This window comes from Hyperolius riggenbachi, chromosome 3 (assembly GCF_040937935.1).
Source record: "Hyperolius riggenbachi isolate aHypRig1 chromosome 3, aHypRig1.pri, whole genome shotgun sequence".
Lineage (NCBI taxonomy): Eukaryota > Metazoa > Chordata > Amphibia > Anura > Hyperoliidae > Hyperolius > Hyperolius riggenbachi.
The window spans coordinates 92,465,332-92,485,187 of NC_090648.1; the positions used below are offsets into that span (position 1 = coordinate 92,465,332).

General features: G+C 45.7%; 1 protein-coding gene across 4 annotated transcripts in view; it reads left to right on the top strand.

Annotated features, from left to right (window-relative positions):
- The window catches only part of LOC137561049 (phospholipase DDHD2-like), a 59,296-nt gene extending 42,667 nt beyond the window's left edge, over positions 1-16,629 (top strand). Inside the window, exons 11-17 of one of the 4 annotated variants that reach the window (XM_068272270.1) lie at positions 6-107; positions 4,562-4,717; positions 6,454-6,556; positions 9,584-9,724; positions 12,595-12,733; positions 14,589-14,722; positions 16,438-16,629. In XM_068272270.1, the coding sequence (XP_068128371.1) occupies positions 6-107; positions 4,562-4,717; positions 6,454-6,556; positions 9,584-9,724; positions 12,595-12,733; positions 14,589-14,667 (720 nt within the window). In that variant the 3' untranslated portion in view covers positions 14,668-14,722; positions 16,438-16,629. Of the gene's footprint in view, positions 1-5; positions 108-4,561; positions 4,718-6,453; positions 6,557-9,583; positions 9,725-11,059; positions 11,263-12,594; positions 13,693-14,588; positions 14,723-16,437 lie in introns of those variants that run through there. The other 3 variants (XM_068272272.1, XM_068272271.1, XM_068272273.1) reach the window with 3 other exon arrangements.
- Positions 16,630-19,856: the final 3,227 nt, after the last annotated feature.

Consider the following 19,856-nt stretch of genomic DNA (forward strand, 5'->3'; position numbering starts at 1 on the left):
TACAGGAGGCTGATCGCCCTGCACAGGAAACTGCACATCCTTCTGATACCAATCCAAATCTGCCGAGTTCTGGGGGCTCTGAATACTCTGATATCACGATTGGTCAGGTGAGAGTGAAATGGATGATTCTGTAATATGCAAAATGTAATCATAAAACCGTAGTCTGAGGCGTAGCATCAGCTTGAAAATGTTTTTTCATTGTAATTGTAAGGGGCTTTAAAGTAATCCTGTAACTTTTTTTTTTAAATAAGTTACATAATTACGATAAATAAGTTACATAATTACGTTAAATATGTTACATAATTCGAGGCTTCCCAGATCCCTCATGACCCCTCAGATGTCACGTGAGACCCTCTTCCTGTTTGTGGCCGCTCTCCTCTCCTTGTACGAGCCCGGCCATACTGTGCAGGGGCCAGAGGGGTTACACATACACAGTAGCATGGAGCCACTTGCAAACAGAGAAGATAGCTGTGTGTCATGGATTTGCCTGCACAATTGCACAAAATTGAGCTCGCAAAGCATGATTCAGAGTGTCCCTTTAACTTTGTAGCTTTGCTTAAAAAAACAGCATTTACTTGTGTGAACAGTGTGAAGCACCTCATATCCTTTGGGTCTACTTCAAAGGATCACTGGTCCTACATTTCTGGCTGTCCAAAATCACATTCCTTTCCCATATCCAGTCAGGGAGAGGTAATCCAATGCCCTATAATTAACCTTGTAATAAAATAATATTCATTTTACTAAATGAATCAGCTTTCCATAGATACCAGCCATGTCAAAATAAGCAGTTGCTCATTGAACTCAATCTCAAGGTGTTTGAGCCAAAAAGCGTCTGCCTACCATCTTCTGGCACCGAGATATGGTTTCCTCTGAAATGAAATATCATAATATATATGTGTTTAGACTCAGAGTAAAGCAGAGAAGGCCAGGAAAATGCAGGTATCATTCTGGGCCCTTTTTCACTAGAGGCGATAGCGATGCTGAATCGCAAAAACGCAAATCACTAGCGATATTAAAATCGCTAGGGCTTGCTGAATAACATAGGAATTGTGGTAGGTAATTTCCACTACCGCAATTCGTTTTTTTACTAAAGCGCGATCGCGCCACGGAGCGATTTTTCCCGCGATTTTGCTATGCTATGCAGTGCATAGCAAAATCGCAAACGCAGGGAAAAATTAGGACTTTGCTGAATCACAATCGCTAGCGTTTAGTGCAAATGCTAGCTATTGCTAGTGGAAAAGGGCCCTCTCTGCATGTTCTGATCAACTGATACAGCGATATGATCATTTTAGGTATTTAATATTTCTTTCTGCTTCTCATGTCAGAGGGGGGAGCTGGAGCATGTAGCAGACACTGCCCCTCTCCCATTTACGTCTCCGCGATCCTGCACAGGCGCACTAGCCGCTCTTCGTTCGAGTAAGGTGGAAAATAGCCAAGAGCAATCATATCCACTCACTTGCTCAGGTGTAAAGGACTTGTGACTGCGAGTAGAGTGGATCTGCTAGTGCGCATGCGCAGACTCTCGGTAGGTAAATATTTACCTCGCCACTGTTCGGGGGGGGGGCTGCAGCTCTGGATTGCCGGGACACCGGAGGGCGGAGGAAGCCTCATTAGGATCCAGAGGCTTCCCCCTCCCGAGGTAAGTATACCCAGAGGTTTTTCTTTACATTACAGGTTTTCTTTAACCCTCCTGGCGGTATAAAAAAATACGCCAGGAGGCAGCGCGGCAGTTTTTTTTTTTTTTTTTTTTCTATATCATGTAGCGAGCTCAGCGGCATCCCCCCGCCCTCTTCGATCGCCTTCGGCGATCTCCGATCAGGAAATCCCGTTCAAAGAACGGGATTTCCTGGAGGGCTTCCCCCGTCGCCATGGCGACGGGGCGGAATGACGTCACCGACGTCACTGACGTCGGGTCGTCATTGGGAGTCCCGGGCCACCCCTCGGCGCTGCCTGGCACTGATTGGCCAGGCAGCGCACGGGGTCTGGGGGGGGGGCCGCGCGCCGCACCGTATAGCGGCGATCGGGCGCGCGGCGGCGGCGATCAGGGTGCTGGCGCAGCTAGCAAAGTGCTAGCTGCGTCCAGCAAAAAAAAAATTAAACAAATCGGCCCAGCAGGGCCTGAGCGGCACCCTCCGGCGGCTTACCCCGAACTACGTTCGGGGTTACCGCCAAGCAGGTTAAAGCAAATCTGTAGCAAAGCAAAAATAGAAAGAAAAGAAAATGAAATACGTCAGTAGAGGTAAGCCGCTGGATGCTGCAGAGGATTCCCCAATCCTCCTAGACCCCTTCCGCTGCCAGCCAAGACCCTCCTCTTCTTCATGGCCATGCTTCCCTCTGTGTGCGAGTTTGGTCGCACTGCCCACGCGCCAGTAGGGTTTGCGCCTGCACAGAAGTTCAAGCATGTAGGAAAAAGCCATGTACAAACGGCTCCAATCTACCATGCAGTCGTGAGCCATACTCTGCTCCTGCGCAGTGCAGCTGTGCTTGTACATGGAGTGGAGCAAAGCCGTGAGCCCTATATTGAACAATAGTGTTGAATATTTTCAAAGGGTCATAGTGCAGGAACGGAGATTGGGTAAGCCTATAGTGTGTCCCAAGGCTTCCCTCTAATGAGGTAAGTGTCTAGGTCTTTTCTTTTCTTTTTTAAAGACTTCAGACTTCTTTTGAAAAATTAAATAAAAGTACTCCTCAAAGTTACATCAGCAATTATTGATGAGCGCAAATTTCGCATACTCGTAATTTTGCATTGTAATTTGCAATTATGATGTGAAATCGTAATGCAAAATTTCGGAAAAAATCATAATTCATTTCATATATGTAAACATAATCAGGAATTGTAATTTTAAAATTTCCCACCAACTTTAGTGGTTAATAGCAACGTCTCCAGACAAGCTATCATCAACAAAATTGCTAGGTATGTTAAGGGTATTAGAGGGAACAAGTTTATACAAAAAGACCTTGTAGTTTTTGAGAAACTTGATTTTAAAAATGAAAAGGAAAAATTGTTTTTAAACTGATTTTCTGAGTTTAAAATCAGTTTTCCTTTGTATTTTTAAAAACAATTTTCTCAAAAAATACAAGGTCTTTTTGTAAAATTATTTTTTTACTTGTTCCCTCTAATACCCTTAACATACCTAGCAATTTGGTGACAATAGCATGCATAGAGGATTTGATATTAACAGCTAGAGTTGGCACAAAATTATGTGAAATTAAAGCGGTTTAAAACCCTGACATAATATTGAATAAAAACACGTTTTTTTTTTCTATATGCCATATGGTTATAATATTTGCATTTGTGCATAAGTATTATTCATATAGAAATTATAGGTTCCCAAAAGTACACTTTTTTGCTTTGTAAGCTGACTTTGCATTTTATTAATAACTGGTTTTATTAATTATGTATTGAAGGCAGACATGCTTTCAGTGTCTCTCTGTCTCCAGCTGCTTCTGCACAGTCAGAGAATGTGTCACATTCCTCACTTGATACATTTAAGTAAACACAAGATAACATAATCTACAACTTTGGGATGTGTCCACATTTCTCTGCACGGAACTTTCAAGCTCTGTGTGTAACCCTTCGAATGCTGGTCTAGTAAAAAAAAATGCTGGTTGCATATAATATGCTGTAAATAATGTTTTAGAGCAAAGATGAAATGCTGGGTTATATTCCGCTTTAAGAATGATTACACAAAAGCAATTGAATGTTCAAATCATAATTATGCATGGCCATAATTGTGGATATTAACATCACATTTCTCGTAATTAGCAAATTTCGATCATCAATGATTTAAATATGCTTTTCCGGCCCCAGAAAAAAATCATGTTTTTATCTAGCCACACACATATAGATTTCCACCCAATGATCCAAAATTATCAATTCCTCTGATTGGACTCAATTTAAAAGAAATACAGCACATCTATTTTCAATAGATAGCGGTGAATCTATTGAAAATTGATCGTACCGCAGCGTTGCACTGTTTGATGCAGTGCAACACTATTTGCTGTCGATATATTGCTGCTCTGGCCCCGCCCTAATCAACCTAAATTTTATGTTCTGTCCAATCGATATTTTCAATAGATTTTTGGTCAAAATCGAAATTGGTAAAAATTTTATTGATCTGACATTTTAGAACAGTTAATTCCTGTCCGAGTGATCGAATCTGCAGAGAATAACATGAGAAAATCAATGTGTGTGTATGGGCACCTTTAAGCCCCATCTACATGATACAATTTTTTGTGCAATTCAATTTGATTAATCGATTTGATTCAATTCAATTTGCCATTGCAAAACAATGGCAAATTGAATCAAATCGAATAGAATCCCAAACGAATCGAATCAATGAATCGAATCGCACAAGAAATTGTATCTTTTTGTAGACTTTTCAGAAGGTCTTTTCATACCTCTTGCTGTGCTAACAAAGATAAGCAAATTCTCCCAGGCATAGTGTACTGTTCCTGAAGTTGACTCTTTAATCTTTTAGTCATTTTGTACAAATATTGTTCCAGTTAAACAATTGATTGATTGATTGATTTGTTTTTGATAGCAGTGATTTGTTTTCAGGTGAAGATTAATTACCCCCAGATCAGCTTCCATCCCGCCATATTCTTTGCCTGGGGATCCCCCGTTGGGATGTTCCTGAGTGTACGAGGACTGAAGAGAATCGACCCCAAGTACCAGTTCCCAACATGCAAACGCTTCTTGAATATCTATCATCCGGTATGTACCATCAGCTGTTGCTGTCTAAATGTAAAGATGCATATGTACACACATTCCCAGCTTAACCACAAATTATGTTGCCCGCCACATTCAACCTCAATCTATCGGCTGATGCAGACGTGTTGCTAGGCAACACTATAGGGAGGTGAGGAGGCAGGGGTGCTACTTGGGGCTTCACCAACAGCAGGGGCCTCCCAAGCTGACAGGTCCACCCTGTCTGTGACTTGTGTATGGCTGTCGCTGCCTCCCGTCCCCGACAGACCTCAGATCAGTGTGAACAGACGGGAGAGCGGTCCACTTACCACAGAGTAAACTGCAGATGCGGAAGTGAGGTCATTGCTCATTTCCTGCATTTGAGATGTGCTGCAATGTTACTGTGTGCTGCTCTCCTCTCTTCGGTCGCCACTGATCTGCAGGTCTGTGAGTGCTGGGGATGAGGAGGCAGCAGGAAGCTACATACCCCCAATGCCACCAATGCCCTATATGGAGGGGGGGGGGCTTGCCTATCTATACTGGTGGTGGTTACCTATACCAGGGGGTGCACATTTTACTACCACCTACCTATACAGAAGGGATATGCTAATTTTTTTATGTATTTTTTTTTTTTGGGCGAGGAGGGGCATTGGCTATTATTATTATCATTATTATGTTAAAAGGGACCTCTGAATAGTGGTGGTGGTGAGGGAGGGGGGTATGGGCCACAAAGTATGTGCTGCTTGGTACAAGAAAAGCCTTAGCAGCAACCCTGGGAGGAGGAATGAGATGCATTCACTAGGCCTATAAGTGGATCGCGAGTATTGCCATTAAATGCTCTCTGAAGTAAAGCAGCACTGATTGTAGGAAAGCACTTTTCCTCCTGTCCCAGTGGCTGCTCTGTCTCGGTCTCCGTCTTCAGACCTGTTGCGTTCTCCAACTGGTGCATGTTATGTGCAAATTACGCCAGACATAGAGAAGACATACGCAGCATGGCTGATGATGGAGACCAGAGCGGAGCCTTCCCCGGGTCAGGCGAGTTATTACAAGGCAGCTGAGCTACAGAACCTGCTGGGGGCAGCTTGGTGGCATGACGGGCAGCATGGTGGTGTAGTGGTTAGCGCTCTCGGTCTTGCAGTGCTGGGTCCCAGGTTTGAATCCCAGCCAGGTCAACATCTGCAAGGAATTTGTATGTTATACTGGTGTCTGTGTGGGCTTCCTCCGGGTACTCCGGTTTCCTCCCACATCCCAAAAACATACAGTTAAGTTAATTGGCTTCCCCCTAAAAAATTGGCCCTAGACTACAATACATACACTACATGATACATACATAGACATGTGACTTTGGTAGGGAATAGATTTTGAGCCCCTCTTTGAGGGACAGTTAGTGACAAGACTATATATACTCTGTACAGTGCTGCGGAAGATGTTGGCGATATATAAATACTAAATAATAATAATGGAGAGCAGTCAGGGGAGACCACCTGGGTGCGTGGTGGCACGGGGGCCCCTGGATCGGTTAGGGCCCTGTGGCAATTGCCCCCTTTGCCTCAATGGCAGTGCCGGCCCTGACTCAACATTAGACGTCTGTGTCTTCTTTTTCATTGACTCATTGACATTACTCTCCTGGCAACAAGGACAACAATGCTGGTGTGAACGTAGCCTTTCTGTGTAATTCTTTTTTTTTCTTCGTGATGTTATAAATCATATGTATATTGTATTCAACCTACTGGTTTCACCAAATATTTTCTCCTCTCTCCTAGTTTGATCCAGTGGCATACAGGATCGAGCCATTGGTTCTCAGGGGTGTGGAATTTGAGGCAATGCTGATCCCTCATCATAAGGGCCGGAAGAGGATGCATTTAGGTAACCCCAGGGACTGGGGAGGGGGAAGGAAAGAAACCGTAGGGGGTGTGTCATGCTGAATAAGCTCTAAAGTTTTATGATGACAGTAGTATAGTAAAGTAAGCCTACTGCAAACGTGAAGAGTAGAAGCTGCATACTGTACAATTGTCATTAACTCTGCATGCAGGCCACAATTATTTGCATTTCATTGACCAATGATATGACCATTTATATTATTAGAGAATGATGTGTAATAAAGGTCTAATAAATAAATAAAAGGCTAATAAATAATAGATTGGGCCTGAGCCAATTAAATTTTTCTCCTAAGTTTTCACTTAGGAAATAATTTTCATCTTCTGTGTCAAATAACTTTTTAGCACTCTGCAATTGAAAAAGTAACAAAAAGTTGTTGCTTGCTGGCGGCTAAAAGACATTTTATTGATAAGGTGTGAAAATATAACCTAGAAGAAAACTTGGAGAAAAAGTGAATTGGATCGGGCCTAGTGATGGGCGAACACCTGGATGTTCGGGTTCGGGAAAGTTCGCCGAACATGGCCGAGATGTTCGGCATGTTCGGGCCGAACCCCGAACTTTCCGAACATCCAGCTTTTGGGGGCCCTATGGGGTCGCAGGCATAAGGGGGGAGCATGCCCCGATCGCGGGGGGGGTCGGAAATTCCCCCCACCCCCTCCGCTAGCGCTCCCCCCTCTGCCCGCTTCCCCATAACAAAGTTTCAAAAAGTACCTGGTGTGTCCGGTGGTAGTGTGGGCGGCTGGCAGTGGGCGGCACTATGCAGTGACTTAATGAGGAGGAGGAGTCCGGAGAGTGACGCGTTGAGGGAGGCCGGGCAGCGGGCGGTTCAGCAGTTCAGTACTGCTGAACCGCCCGCTGCCCGGCCTCCCTCAACGCGTCACTCTCCGGACTCCTCCTCCTCATTAAGTCACTGCATAGTGCCGCCCACTGCCAGCCGCCCACACTACCACCGGACACACCAGGTACTTTTTGAAACTTTGTTATGGGGAAGCGGGCAGAGGGGGGAGCGCTAGCGGAGGGGGTGGGGGGAATTTCCGACCCCCCCCGCGATCGGGGCATGCTCCCCCCTTATGCCTGCGACCCCATAGGGGGGCAGTATTCGGCCGAACAGGGCCCTGTTCGGCCGAACAGGGGCCCTGTTCGGCCCTGTTCGGCAGCCATTAGAAGTTCGGGGCGAACCCGAACTTAAAAGGCCGAACACCATTAGGTGTTCGGCCGAACGCGAACATCACCCGAACAGGGTGATGTTCTGCAGAACCCGAACAGTGGCGAACACTGTTCGCCCAACACTAATCGGGCCCAGTTATGTGATTAAGTTTCTGATGCAGGGTTGAACAGGGGTTTTTTTTTTAATTGATTTTACCCACACCTAAGTATAAGTACACAAACACTTTAGAGCAATCCTCCTTCTGACTTTTTTTTTAGAATCAAATTGTTTTAGTTTGTGTTTAAAATATTAAAAAGTAGGTTTAAAGCAGAACTGTAGTGAACATATGGTAATTCATTAAATTGCTTATTATTAAACATATTCATTTATAAAATACTTAGTCAGTGTTTGCCCGTTCCTCTCCCTGATTTACATTTTGAAATTTATCATAATTAGCCCAGCCACTGGGAGGGCAGAGCTACATTCAATTTACAGCAATATGTAGATATGGGAACTGTTTTTGATGCCGAAACCAGGACAATTATTGTAATAGTGTCTAGCCTGAATAATTTACTGCATTACAGACCTTTTTTTTATCTATCCCCTGCACTCAGAAGTTATTATCTGCCAGGCAAGAGTGTTATGGCTTGTAATTAGTTATCAATTTTGTCAGTGTCAGTGTTGCCAACGCATCCCTTTAAATACAGACACATATGAGTTATACAGGTCTTGTGGCTGGTCAAATGCAGTTTGTGCACTGATTATGTGTAACTAACCCTGGAACCTGTGTAACTTAGAGGTGTCAGTATTTAAGGGGATGATTTGGCAACCCTGGTTAGAGTTATGCTATAGTCTGACTATGCAGGAATTGTCATTTGCTTGTCTAAAGTCTTGAAAAGAAAAAAAGGAACAGCCTAGTTACCGGTATATGTATCCTTGGCACTAGATGATGAGGTGAACATATGTATGTACAGACATACACGCTTATTTCGTCATGTTACATGTCAGTTCAGACACACTTTAAATATTTACCACTTTAAGAGCAGTAAGGTTAATATGTAAGTGAATATAAAAATGCTTTAAAGTGAAACTAAACTCAGAATTTCCCCTTTGCTGTAAAAGATTAGCCACAGCACGATAACCTTTAAGGACACAAGCATTTCTTCATTACAATTTATGGAAATCCTAAAAGACCTAAAGTTTACAAGTTGGTTTCACTTTGCACTGAGCATTGAAAAGGTTAAGCCTCAGAGGAGCTCAACAGAGCTTGGGCCCTTTCACACCAGCTGTGTTCTGTTTGGTTTTTGAAAAAGTCTTGCGATTTTCCAAACACAAGTACTGTACTTTACTGTACTTTTACAATGGGAATCCTGGGAATGCAGTCACAATGAATGCATTTCCGATTTTCTAAAAGGGCAATCTCTGCTGCATTCTTCCTGATTCCCAACCAACATAGGCTAACATAATGCAAATCGCAAAATGCAAAACCTGGAATGCAAAATGCATTAGGCAATTTTGGTGTGAAAACTTGATCTGGTGTGACACTTTGATCTGGCTAAACAAGTACAGGAACATAGTGCAGTGGATTTCTTCAGCAACTATATGCGGAATAAAGACTTTTCATTGTGTGCTGTGCAAGAGTTCAGGTCTACTTTAAATTGAATATGGAACAAGGGTAAGAAACCCTTCCTAAATACTACATGTAAGTTGCCTTTTTGGGCGATCTTGACAAATGTGTGGGGGGCATTTGATTAGTGTGAAAGCTAGAACCTATGTTTCTTCATGTGTGTAGTTACTGGGCTGTATCGGATGTCCTTCAGTACAATGTGTATCATGAAAAGGTTTATCTTGTGTTTTTGTGCTTCCAGAGCTAAAGGAAGGAATCACAAGGGTGGGTACCAATATCCTGGGGTCACTACAAGTAGCCTGGCAAGCTTTCACCCAGCCTCCTGTACCTTCTCTACCACCTCCTGCTGCTGATGCTGCAACGTCTGGAATGGCTGAATCTGGTAAACCTGCATAACATCATCCTTCAGGAAATGTAGTGGCCATGTAACACCAACACAACTGGGCAGCAAGATGTATATGGTTTGCGTTTATAGTATGTAGGAAAGCGATAAAGCTCCTGTTCCTTGTGTCATTCAGGCCCCTGAGAACTAAAAACAATTATAATAACTGTGTGACACCTAAAAAAGAAAACTTTTAATACTGTTTTCAAACTTGTATTTCCTTGGTTGCTATGGTTATAGTTTAGCTTCCCTTGTTAAAGATACACTAACTCTGAAGTGAAAAGTCCAGGATGTCATATTTGTTTTAGACCAATAATTTCCTATCTAGTAAAGCTATAGGATAAGCATAATAGCAAGTGTACTTACAATGAATTCTTTAGCGGAAGTTCGGACTGGATAGAAAACAGAAAAAACACAAGGACACCGGGAGCCCGATATCGCGTGATAACGTCTCGGTATTTGGATAGAGTAATGATAATCAATATACTCACAAAGGTGGGTCGCTTATGAGGGAAACCACTATCAGTGCATGTCGAGAAGTACCGTCTCCACTCGGCCTTTAAGGTCGCTGCTCCTGAGAAAAAAAGGATGTCCTATACAGCGGTAGGAACATCCACCCTAACCAGTAGGGTATGAGATCACAGGAAATCGGAGGAGTAGGAGGCGCCCTTTAGTGTAGCACAATAGTGAATAGATATTTTAAATTTATAGGGTAAGATAAAACGTTCCTACCTCAGATGAAAAGTCTCAGATCGATATATTGTAAAACAATTTAGCACTTGGACAACGCGTTTCGCGACCACAAGTCGCTTCCTCAGGTCAAATAATCGTGCTGTAGTGCTAACGCGGATTGCTGGGCGCCCAGCAATCCGCGTTAGCACTACAGCACAATTATTTGACCTGAGGAAGCGACTTGTGGTCGCGAAACGCGTTGTCCAAGTGCTTAGTCCAAACTTCCAATAAATTGTTTTACAATATATCGATCTGAGACTTTTCATCTGAGGTAGGAACGTTTTATCTTACCCTATAAATTTAAAATATCTATTCACTATTGTGCTACACTAAAGGGCGCCTCCTACTCCTCCGATTTCTTTAGCGGAAGCTCTGGCTCTGTCATGGCAGGTTCTCTTTTCTCTATAAGGGTCTATGATGTGATAAAAGTGCACATGTGAAATTTCAGATGTTTTTTTTACTGTTAACCTCCCTGGTTATGATAACTTATAAAGCACTTGAGAATTTTGTAGTGTCTGCACTAATTGCACCAAACGGACCTTTGAGGTGACCGGGCCTATTGTGATAACTTATGATGGTGGTATGTTTTCTTCCTGATTTTAGGGTCTAAAATTGGTACAATTTTTCCATGTGCTTTTGAACCCTAAAAGCAAGAAAAAAATCATATCACAAGAGAGCCTGCAGCAGCCCCTGCACTTACTCACCTCCCTGGGATCCAACGCTGCAGTTCTTCCTCCGTCCTCCAGATGGTGCTGTAACCCTATTGTGAGATTGCCAGCTGCCATCAAGGTAAGTCATGGGTGAAATAAGGTTTGCCATGGGAGGGTTAAGGTAAGTCATGGGGGGTTAAAGAGGGACTTCAGCCTAAACAAACATACTGCCATTAAGTTATATTAGTTATGTTAATTAAAATAGATAGGTAATATAATCTCTTACCCACCCTGTTTTAAAAGAACAGGCAAATGTTTGATTTCATGAGGGCAGCCATCTTTTTGGTTGAAATGAGGTGACAGGGAGCATGAGACACAGTTCCAACTGTCCTGTGTCCTGATCACCCCTCCCAGTTACTAGGCAATGTGAATAACAACATAGGAAATTACATTATGCTTTGCACAGCATTATGGAAAAAAGCCCGGGCAGTTTTCTTTGATGGGTGAAGCTTAGCTAAAAATGCAGCTAAAAATGAGACTTTGGTAAGAAAACAAAGTTCTGATGCTGTGAAACTGTTAACCAGCTGAGCGGTCTGGACGAGCTCAGCTCGTCCAACACCGCCAGCGGCTGCCGCTCAGGCCCTGCTGGGCCGATTTTAACGAAATAAAAAGCAGCACACGCAGCCGGCACTTTGCCAGCCGCGTGTGCTGCCTGATCGCCGCCGCTCTGCGGCGATTCGCCGCGAGCAGCGGCGAAAGAGGGCCCCCCTAGCCGCCTGAGCCCAGCGTAGCCGGAACAAAAAGTTCCGGCCAGCGCTAAGGGCTGGATCGGAGGCGGCTGACGTCAGGACGTCGGCTGACGTCGATGACGTCACTCCGCTCGTCGCTATGGCGACGATATAAGCGAAACAAGGAAGGCCGCTCATTGCGGCCTTCCTTGTTTATTCTGGGCGCCGGAGGCGATCGGAAGAACGCCTCCGGAGCGCCCTCTAGTGGGCTTTCATGCAGCCAACTTTCAGTTGGCTGCATGAAATAGTTTTTTTTTTATTTAAAAAAAACCCTCCCGCAGCCACCCTGGCGATTTAATCAGAACGCCAGGGTGGTTAAAGAAACACCAAGCCTTTTCAGTTCTGCTGAGTAGATTTTTAGTCTGAGGTTCACTTTAAGGTTAACCACAAGGGGATTGGTTACGATTAGCAGAGTTTTGTTTCAGTGTGAGAATAGGGTTTACGGTTATGTTTAGCTGTAGTATTTATTACCAATATTTTACTATTTTAATTTGAGTAGAGTAGAGTAAGAGTATCAGAAAATTTACTAATATTCTACTATCGGCTTTTTGGGGGCGCCCCGGCCTCCCTTTGTTTATGTACGCGATGATAGTCTTGTGCGTTGCTGTGGCTGCAAGACATCTATTATTGTTTGCTAACACACCTCTTCTGTCCATATGAAATAACTTGTATTTAGCATCTCTATTCTTCTCTTTTGTAGCTCCAGTGAAGGGGGATCTGGCACACATTGATGTAGGAATGCTAAACGGGGGGCAACGATTTGACTATGTTCTGCAGGAGACACCAATCGAAAGCTTCAATGAATATCTGTTCGCACTAAAGAGCCATCTGTGTTACTGGTAACAGCTGTATATATTTTATTTCCTTCCCATTCGAAGCCATAGAGATGATCAAGGTAATCACGGCATGCGATTGATTTGATCAGATCATTATTACAAATCTTTGAATGGCTGCCCGCTGTCATGTGATCATGTCTCACATGGGCTTCCTGTTTTAGTCTACACAGGAAGGAGAAGAGAGTCATGATTAAAGCCTGTCAATAAGAAATGTGCAAATGTATCACCTGATCATATGGTTCTAGATCTAACAAACAAACAAACAAACACAGAACACTTATATAGCGCTTTTCTCCTGGCGGACTCAAAGCGCTAGAGCTGCAGCCACTAGGACACGCTCTATAGGCAGTAGCAGTGTTAGAGAGACTTGCCCAAGGTCTCCTACTGAATAGGTGCCGGCTTACTGAGCAGGTAGAGCCAAGATTCGAACCCAGGTCGCCTGTGTCAGAGGCAGAGCCCTTAACCATTACACCACCCAGCCACTGTTCTAGATGATTGCTTCCCAGGAAGAACGTCTGTAGAGTTAATTGTTAGCCCTCAATCATTACAAATGTTGGAGTTAGAGGTGAGACCAACCTCATACAAAGCTTTTTTTTTTTACAGTTTTTGATAAAGAATGGAAAGGTGAAAACTACTGATGGTTTATTACTGTCTATGTACATGCTAGAAACCTTTTACCTCATTCGCTGTCATCATTGGTGCGTCCTACAAGAGGTACAGAAAGTGATGAAACTCTTGCCAAGATGGACATAGTAATCAGCCTGTCTGCCGTCTTCTTTCATTTGAGCAGTGTCAGAATGCCCTATTTAGTTGTGTTGAATGTGGCCATGCCACACCATACTCTACAGCAGGGGTGTAAATACTTTTTAGGCCAAGGCTCATATTGCCATTCTTGAGAGTACTAGGGTGCTGAACTAGCGAAATTAGGCACAATTTTTGCTAATTGTCTTTAGATACACTATGCCTGTGACATTCTGTCAAATAAAATATTTCACTGAGAAATAACCTATATTACCATGTGCAGATGGCACAGTGGCAGCTGATAATCAATGGCTGTTGTTGCTGGCATAGTGGCGGCTGCTAATCAGTGGCTGCTACTGCTACAGTGGTGGCTGATAGCCTACAGGTGAGCAGAATGTGAGGCTGAGCGGCAATACTAGGTGGCTCCTGCGTGCAACACCGCAGCTGCGGCCTGCAGGGAATTAACAACTGTAGAGAGCATTGGGGGCCACCAGAAAAGGCTCGACGGGATGCATTTGGTTGGGCCATACTTTGGACATTCCTGTTCTACATCATCAACCATCAGTACCACGCTGTGTGCCACACCCAGCACTGCTGCCAGTCTGTAGAGGCCCTTACTGCCCTCCCTCCTGACTCACATTCATTCTTTTGTCTCCTGTTTGTGGAGCAAATCACAAGAATGTATATCTGGCACAGAGCCAGATTTCTGGAAAGACCACATATGTTCAGGCTATTGCAGGCTACTTCTACTGGGGGCACATCTGGCTACCTAGTCGCTGCCAATATCCGGTGCTAGAATTAGTTTCCACAACTCAGGGGGTTATAGGATCAATGCCACCCAGGAGTTTGACTACAGCAGGGTGAGCTGTCTTTTGGATTCACTCTGTGACTAAATTTGGCTGCGCCCATTTCAAATGTACGCTTGTTCAGGGTCTACGGCTAAAAATTTTAGAGGTAGAGGATTAGCAGGACAGCCAGGCTATGTGCATTGTTTAAAAGGAAATAAATATGGCAGCCTCCATATCCCTCTCACCTCAAGTGTTAAGACTATAAGGAATCGCATGTACCGGTACGTCTTTAGATTTCACAGGCTCTGACTACAGATTTGCTTTCTTAGGTCATCTGAAGACACTGCACTGTTATTTCTTAAAGAGATTTACCAGACAATGGACATCAGCTTGGACCAGCCGCTATGATAATAATGTATCTCCAAGCAGACTGGCATGGAAGAAGTAAAGATTGTGTCTATAGGTGAGTGCTGAGCTGGCAAGCAAAGTCTCAGTCTCTTAAGGCCCGTACTCACGGGCTGCAAAACTCGCCTGTCGCCAGCACACGTGAGCGTGTGGGCGACAGGCCGGCGACAGCTTCTCGCCAGGTCCCTCCGCGTACACATGCGGAAGAGGGACCAGCGGCAAGGCGGAAGCTGTCGCTGACGTTCCTCCTCCCCCCGCCGGAAGCTCACCGGAAGGTCTGTGAACCTCAATGGAGGTTGCTGTCGCTAGTCCGCGTACTCACGCGGACTAGCGACAGTTGCGGCGGGGGGGCAGCGGCGACTGTCGCCATGCGATTGAAAGTTTCAATCGCATGGCGACATAGCGACGGGCGACAGTTCGGGGGCGCGCGCGCGTGCGACGGCCCATACTCACGGGCGACCTGTCGCCGCAACACGCGCGCGCCGCGTGTTGAGGCGACAAAAGTCCCTCGTGAGTATGGGCCATAAGAAATACATTTGTTTTGTTTTGTCAATAAGTAAACTGCTCTCCCGCTGGGATTTCTGGCTCGGTTTGTACAGTTGGAGATCTTGGTGTTGCACACCCCACCCCCTACACAGTAATGCTGGCTCTACAGAAACTCCATTTTCCTTCTTAGGCAGGCTCTAACTGGCAAGCAACGGTTATGGCCATGATTGGTGGCTGAGAAATGACTGGAGATTGGCCTTCAGGTGGGATGGGTTTCTTCTCTATGCCTGGTAATCCTCTTCTGCCCACTGAAGAAAATATGTATTGTTGCCTTTCAGGTGTCAACATTACACCAGCAATAACCCCCTCTGTCCTCCTTTTCACCCGTGTTCTCCTGTCTCTGCCCCCCTGTGTCTCTGGAGTCCCCCTCTTCCTGCTATGTCTTATCTGCCCACCTGGTAAATTTTATACTTGCCACCGATGTACCAGCAAATCCAAATGAAGTGGCAGGAGTTTAGTCATTCAACTGCTCCCTCCATGTGAAAGCCGCGGCTCGCGTCAGCCTCCAGACGCTGTGCGGCCAATCAGTGCTGGAGCGCTGCAACCTAACAAGCCAATCAAGGCCAGCTGCTCTCTTCTGACTGATGGTCTTGAAGGCAGGACCATGGCTTTGTCATTGGGCCAATCACTGCACTCGCTCAGTAGCAGCAAGTGCAGTTAGAGGATGAGGAGGACACCAGAGACACAGAGGGACAGAGACAGGAGGACCTAGTCGCAAAGTAGGACAGAAGGGGGACACCACAGGGTAACAGAGGAAACTCAGTGGGACAGAATAGGTTATAAGGGGACAAAGGAGGACACGGGAACATCGGAGGACACCACGGGGGAACAGAGGAGACACAGGGGGAGAGAGGAGGTCATAAGGAGGACATAATAGGTACAAAAAAGGCACAAGAGAGACACAAGAGGTACAAGGAGGACATAATAATTGGGGCGATTGATGGAAGAAGTTCCACAAGATGCCTCTGCACCATGGATGCACCAGGTTTAGTATATTTTTTTTTTACCCTGGTGTTTGTGCTCTAAACCTAGGCATGTCTTATGGTCCGGAGCTTCTTATGGTCTGAAAAATACAGTATATAATAGATTATGCTGAGCCTGGCTAACACACATACTTGCTCTATGGAAATTCTTAATGCTCCTCCAAAGTTACATATTACCCACTATATCCCTGTACTCCAGACTTGCTTATATACTGTAACACATTGTTTTAATATCCTTTCTTAGGTCCATTTGGAACACCTACTTTCCCGAATGCAAATTTATTTTTTTAAGAAGACTAGGAGCCTCTGAAAATCACGAACCAGCTGATAGTATGAATGTGTCTCTCAAACGTCACTGTCTATATATGATCCTGACTTGTTTTCGATTGATGGATATATTTGTTAGACTTTTTTTCTGTATGTAAATAAAAACTTTTTGAAGCATAAAATTGTTTCTCTAATGTTCCAGTGAACATGGTCCAGTTAATTTCAACTAATAGTATGGCTAAGGCTGGGAGCACACTAGGCAGTGTTTTCTGCACTGTCAGTTTTTATGTTTTGCTGATTTGTATTTCATGTTTTTATGTGTTTTTGGTGTATTTCGCGTTTTTATTATTTGCAATAATTAATGAAGTAAAATACAGCAGCATATTAAAAAAAAAAACGCATGTAAAAATGCATACCCCAGCATCTCTCCCAGCACATCTTGCTACATAATTTTCAAACGCACATGTAGAACGCACATAGAGTATCTCAAACACTATGTGTGTTCTACATGTGCTTTTGAAAATTATGTAGGAAAAATGTGCGATTTCAAAAATGCACATATATGCATTTTTACATGCGGCCCCATAAACTAGTGCTAGCCTTTTCCGTAACACTAGCATTTGTGCTTAGTGTGTTCCCTGCCTCGGTGATGTTTTCCCGATGCTTCCATTACATGGATTTTTTGGGAATTCTTGAACTTCAACATTTTATAGTTGATCAGGGCCGGGCCAAGGCAGAGGCGAGAGAGGCTCCAGCCTCAGGGCACAGTGTAGGAGGGGGCGCACAACTCACTCAGCTATCAATCCCCTATTGTGTTTGAAGCAGACAGAAATAAGAGGATACATGGCAGTGACTGCAAGCCAGATAAGTAAAGATTAAGGTGTTGGGGGCCCCGGAGCGCCTCTTAGTCTAATAGCAATCAGTGTGTGACAGCTGGGGTGGGGGAAATAGAGGAGCACACTTTGGTGTCTCAACCTTGGGTGCTGGAGGACCTTGTCCCAGCTCTGTAGTTGGTTATTAAATATGGTTATTAAATATTATGGATATAGATAGGAGGTCAGAACCTTCAGGAAGCATGTGGAGATGAAGACTGATGGTACTGGAAAAATATGATACGAACCTCAGAGCCTCATCTCATGCATGGCTACAAGACTTCTCTAGCACAGCCCCCATTCTCTGGAATTAATTCTAGGGATGGGACGAATCCACAATTTCTTCGAATCCGAATCCGGATCCGAATCTAAAAAGGTTCTCGAATATCTCGAACCTTTCGAATCCCGAATCTAACGAATCCTGCACATAAGAATTGTGCGATCCATGGTATAGTTGCCCGCAGTATAGGTACCCAGGCATAGGTGCCCGCAGTATAGGTAGCTAGGTAAAGGTGTCTTCAGTATAGCTAACAAGGTATAGGGGCCTTCACTATAGGTTGCAAGGTATAGGGGCATTCAGTATAGGTTGCAGGGTATAGTGGCCTTCAGTATAGGCAGCAGGGTATAGTGGCCTTCAGTATAGGCAGCAGGGTATAGGGGCCTTCAGTATAGGCAGCAGGGTATAGGGGCCTTCAGTATAGGCAGCAGGGTATAGGGGCCTTCAGTATAGGCAGCAGGGTATAGGGGCCTTCAGTATAGGCAGCAGGGTATAGGGGCCTTCAGTATAGGCAGCAGGGTAGAGGGGGCTTCAGTATAAGCAGCAGGGTATAGGGGCCTTCAGTATAGGCAGCAGGGTATGGGGGGCTTCAGTATAGGTAGCAGGCTATGGGGGGCTTCAGTATAGGTAGCAGGCTATGGGGGGCTTCAGTATAGGTAGCATGCTATGGGGGACTTCAGTATAGGTAGCAGGCTATGGGGGGATCCAGTATAGGTAGCAGGCTATGGGGGGATCAGTATAGGTTGCAGGCTATGGGGGGATCAGTATAGGTTGCAGGCTATGGGGGGCTCAGTATAGGTAGCAGGGTATGGGGAGCTCAGTATAGGTAGCAGGCTATGGGGGCTCAGTATAGGTAGCAGGCTGGGGGGCTCAGTATAGGTAGCAGGCTATGGGGGCTCAGTATAGGTAGCAGGCTGGGGGGCTCAGTATAGGTAGCAGGCTGGGGGGCTCAGTGTAGGTAGCAGGCTGGGGGGCTCAGTGTAGGTAACAGGCTGGAGGGCTCAGTGTAGGTAACAGGCTGGGGGGCTCAGTGTAGGTAGCAGGCTGGGGGGCTCAGTATAGGTAGCAGGCTGGGGGGCTCAGTGTAGGTAGCAGGCTGGGGGGCTCAGTATAGGTAGCAGGCTGGGGGGCTCAGTGTAGGTAACAGGCTGGGGGGCTCAGTATAGGTAGCAGGCTGGGGGGCTCAGTATAGGTAGCAGGCTGGGGGGCTCAGTATAGGTAGCAGGCTGGGGGGCTCAGTATAGGTAGCAGGCTGGGGGGCTCAGTATAGGTAGCAGGCTGGGGGGCTCAGTATAGGTAGCAGGCTGGGGGGCTCAGTATAGGTAGCAGGCTGGTGGGCTCAGTATAGGTAGCAGGCTAGGGGGCTCAGTGTAGGTAACAGGCTGGGGGGCTCAGTATAGGTAGCAGGCTGGGGGGCTCAGTATAGGTAGCAGGCTGGGGGGATCAGTATAGGTAGCAGGCTGGGGGGCTCAGTGTAGGTAACAGGCTGGGGGGCTCAGTATAGGTAGCAGGCTGGGGGGCTCAGTATAGGTAGGTAGCAGGCTGGGGGGCTCAGTGTAGGTAGCAGGCTGGGGGGCTCAGTGTAGGTAGCAGGTTGGGGGGATCAGTGTAGTTAGCAGGCTGGGTGGGCTACCTTACCTACACTGCAGTAGGTAGCTGGGTCATATCCTCCTCCTCACGCTCCCCGCAGCCTCCTCCGCTCGCCCCCCTGCATAAATAAGCAGAAGCAGCCTCTCACCTCCAGCGTGGAGTGCAGTGCAGCAGACTTCACTTCCTAGTTCCCCCTAGTGGCCGCCTGACCGGCTCTTACTGATGACGTAGTAAGAGCCAGTCACTAGGGGGAATAAGGAAGTCTGCAGGAGGTCTGCCGCTCCGGAGTCCGGGCTCCACGCTGGAGGTGAGAGAGGCTGCTGCTTCTTATTTATGCAGTGGGCGAGCAGAGGAGGCTGCGGGGAGCGGGAGGAGGACACTTGCGAGCGGGGGAAGCGGCGGATGCGCGGCGATGCAGCGTCGGGATTCGGCGGATTCGGCGAGCGGAAAATGGCGTCGGGATTCGAGTCCACGAATCTCGAATATTTCCTAATATTCGAGGGATTCGTGGATTCGCCGGATTCGTCATCCCATCCCTAATTAATTCTATTTCCTCATCCTATTAGGCTTACTCTCACTTTTAACAAGTTTGAGATATCCCTTAAAACCCACTTGTTCTTTTTAGCATTCTATCCTTCGTCTTCTCTATTTTGGACC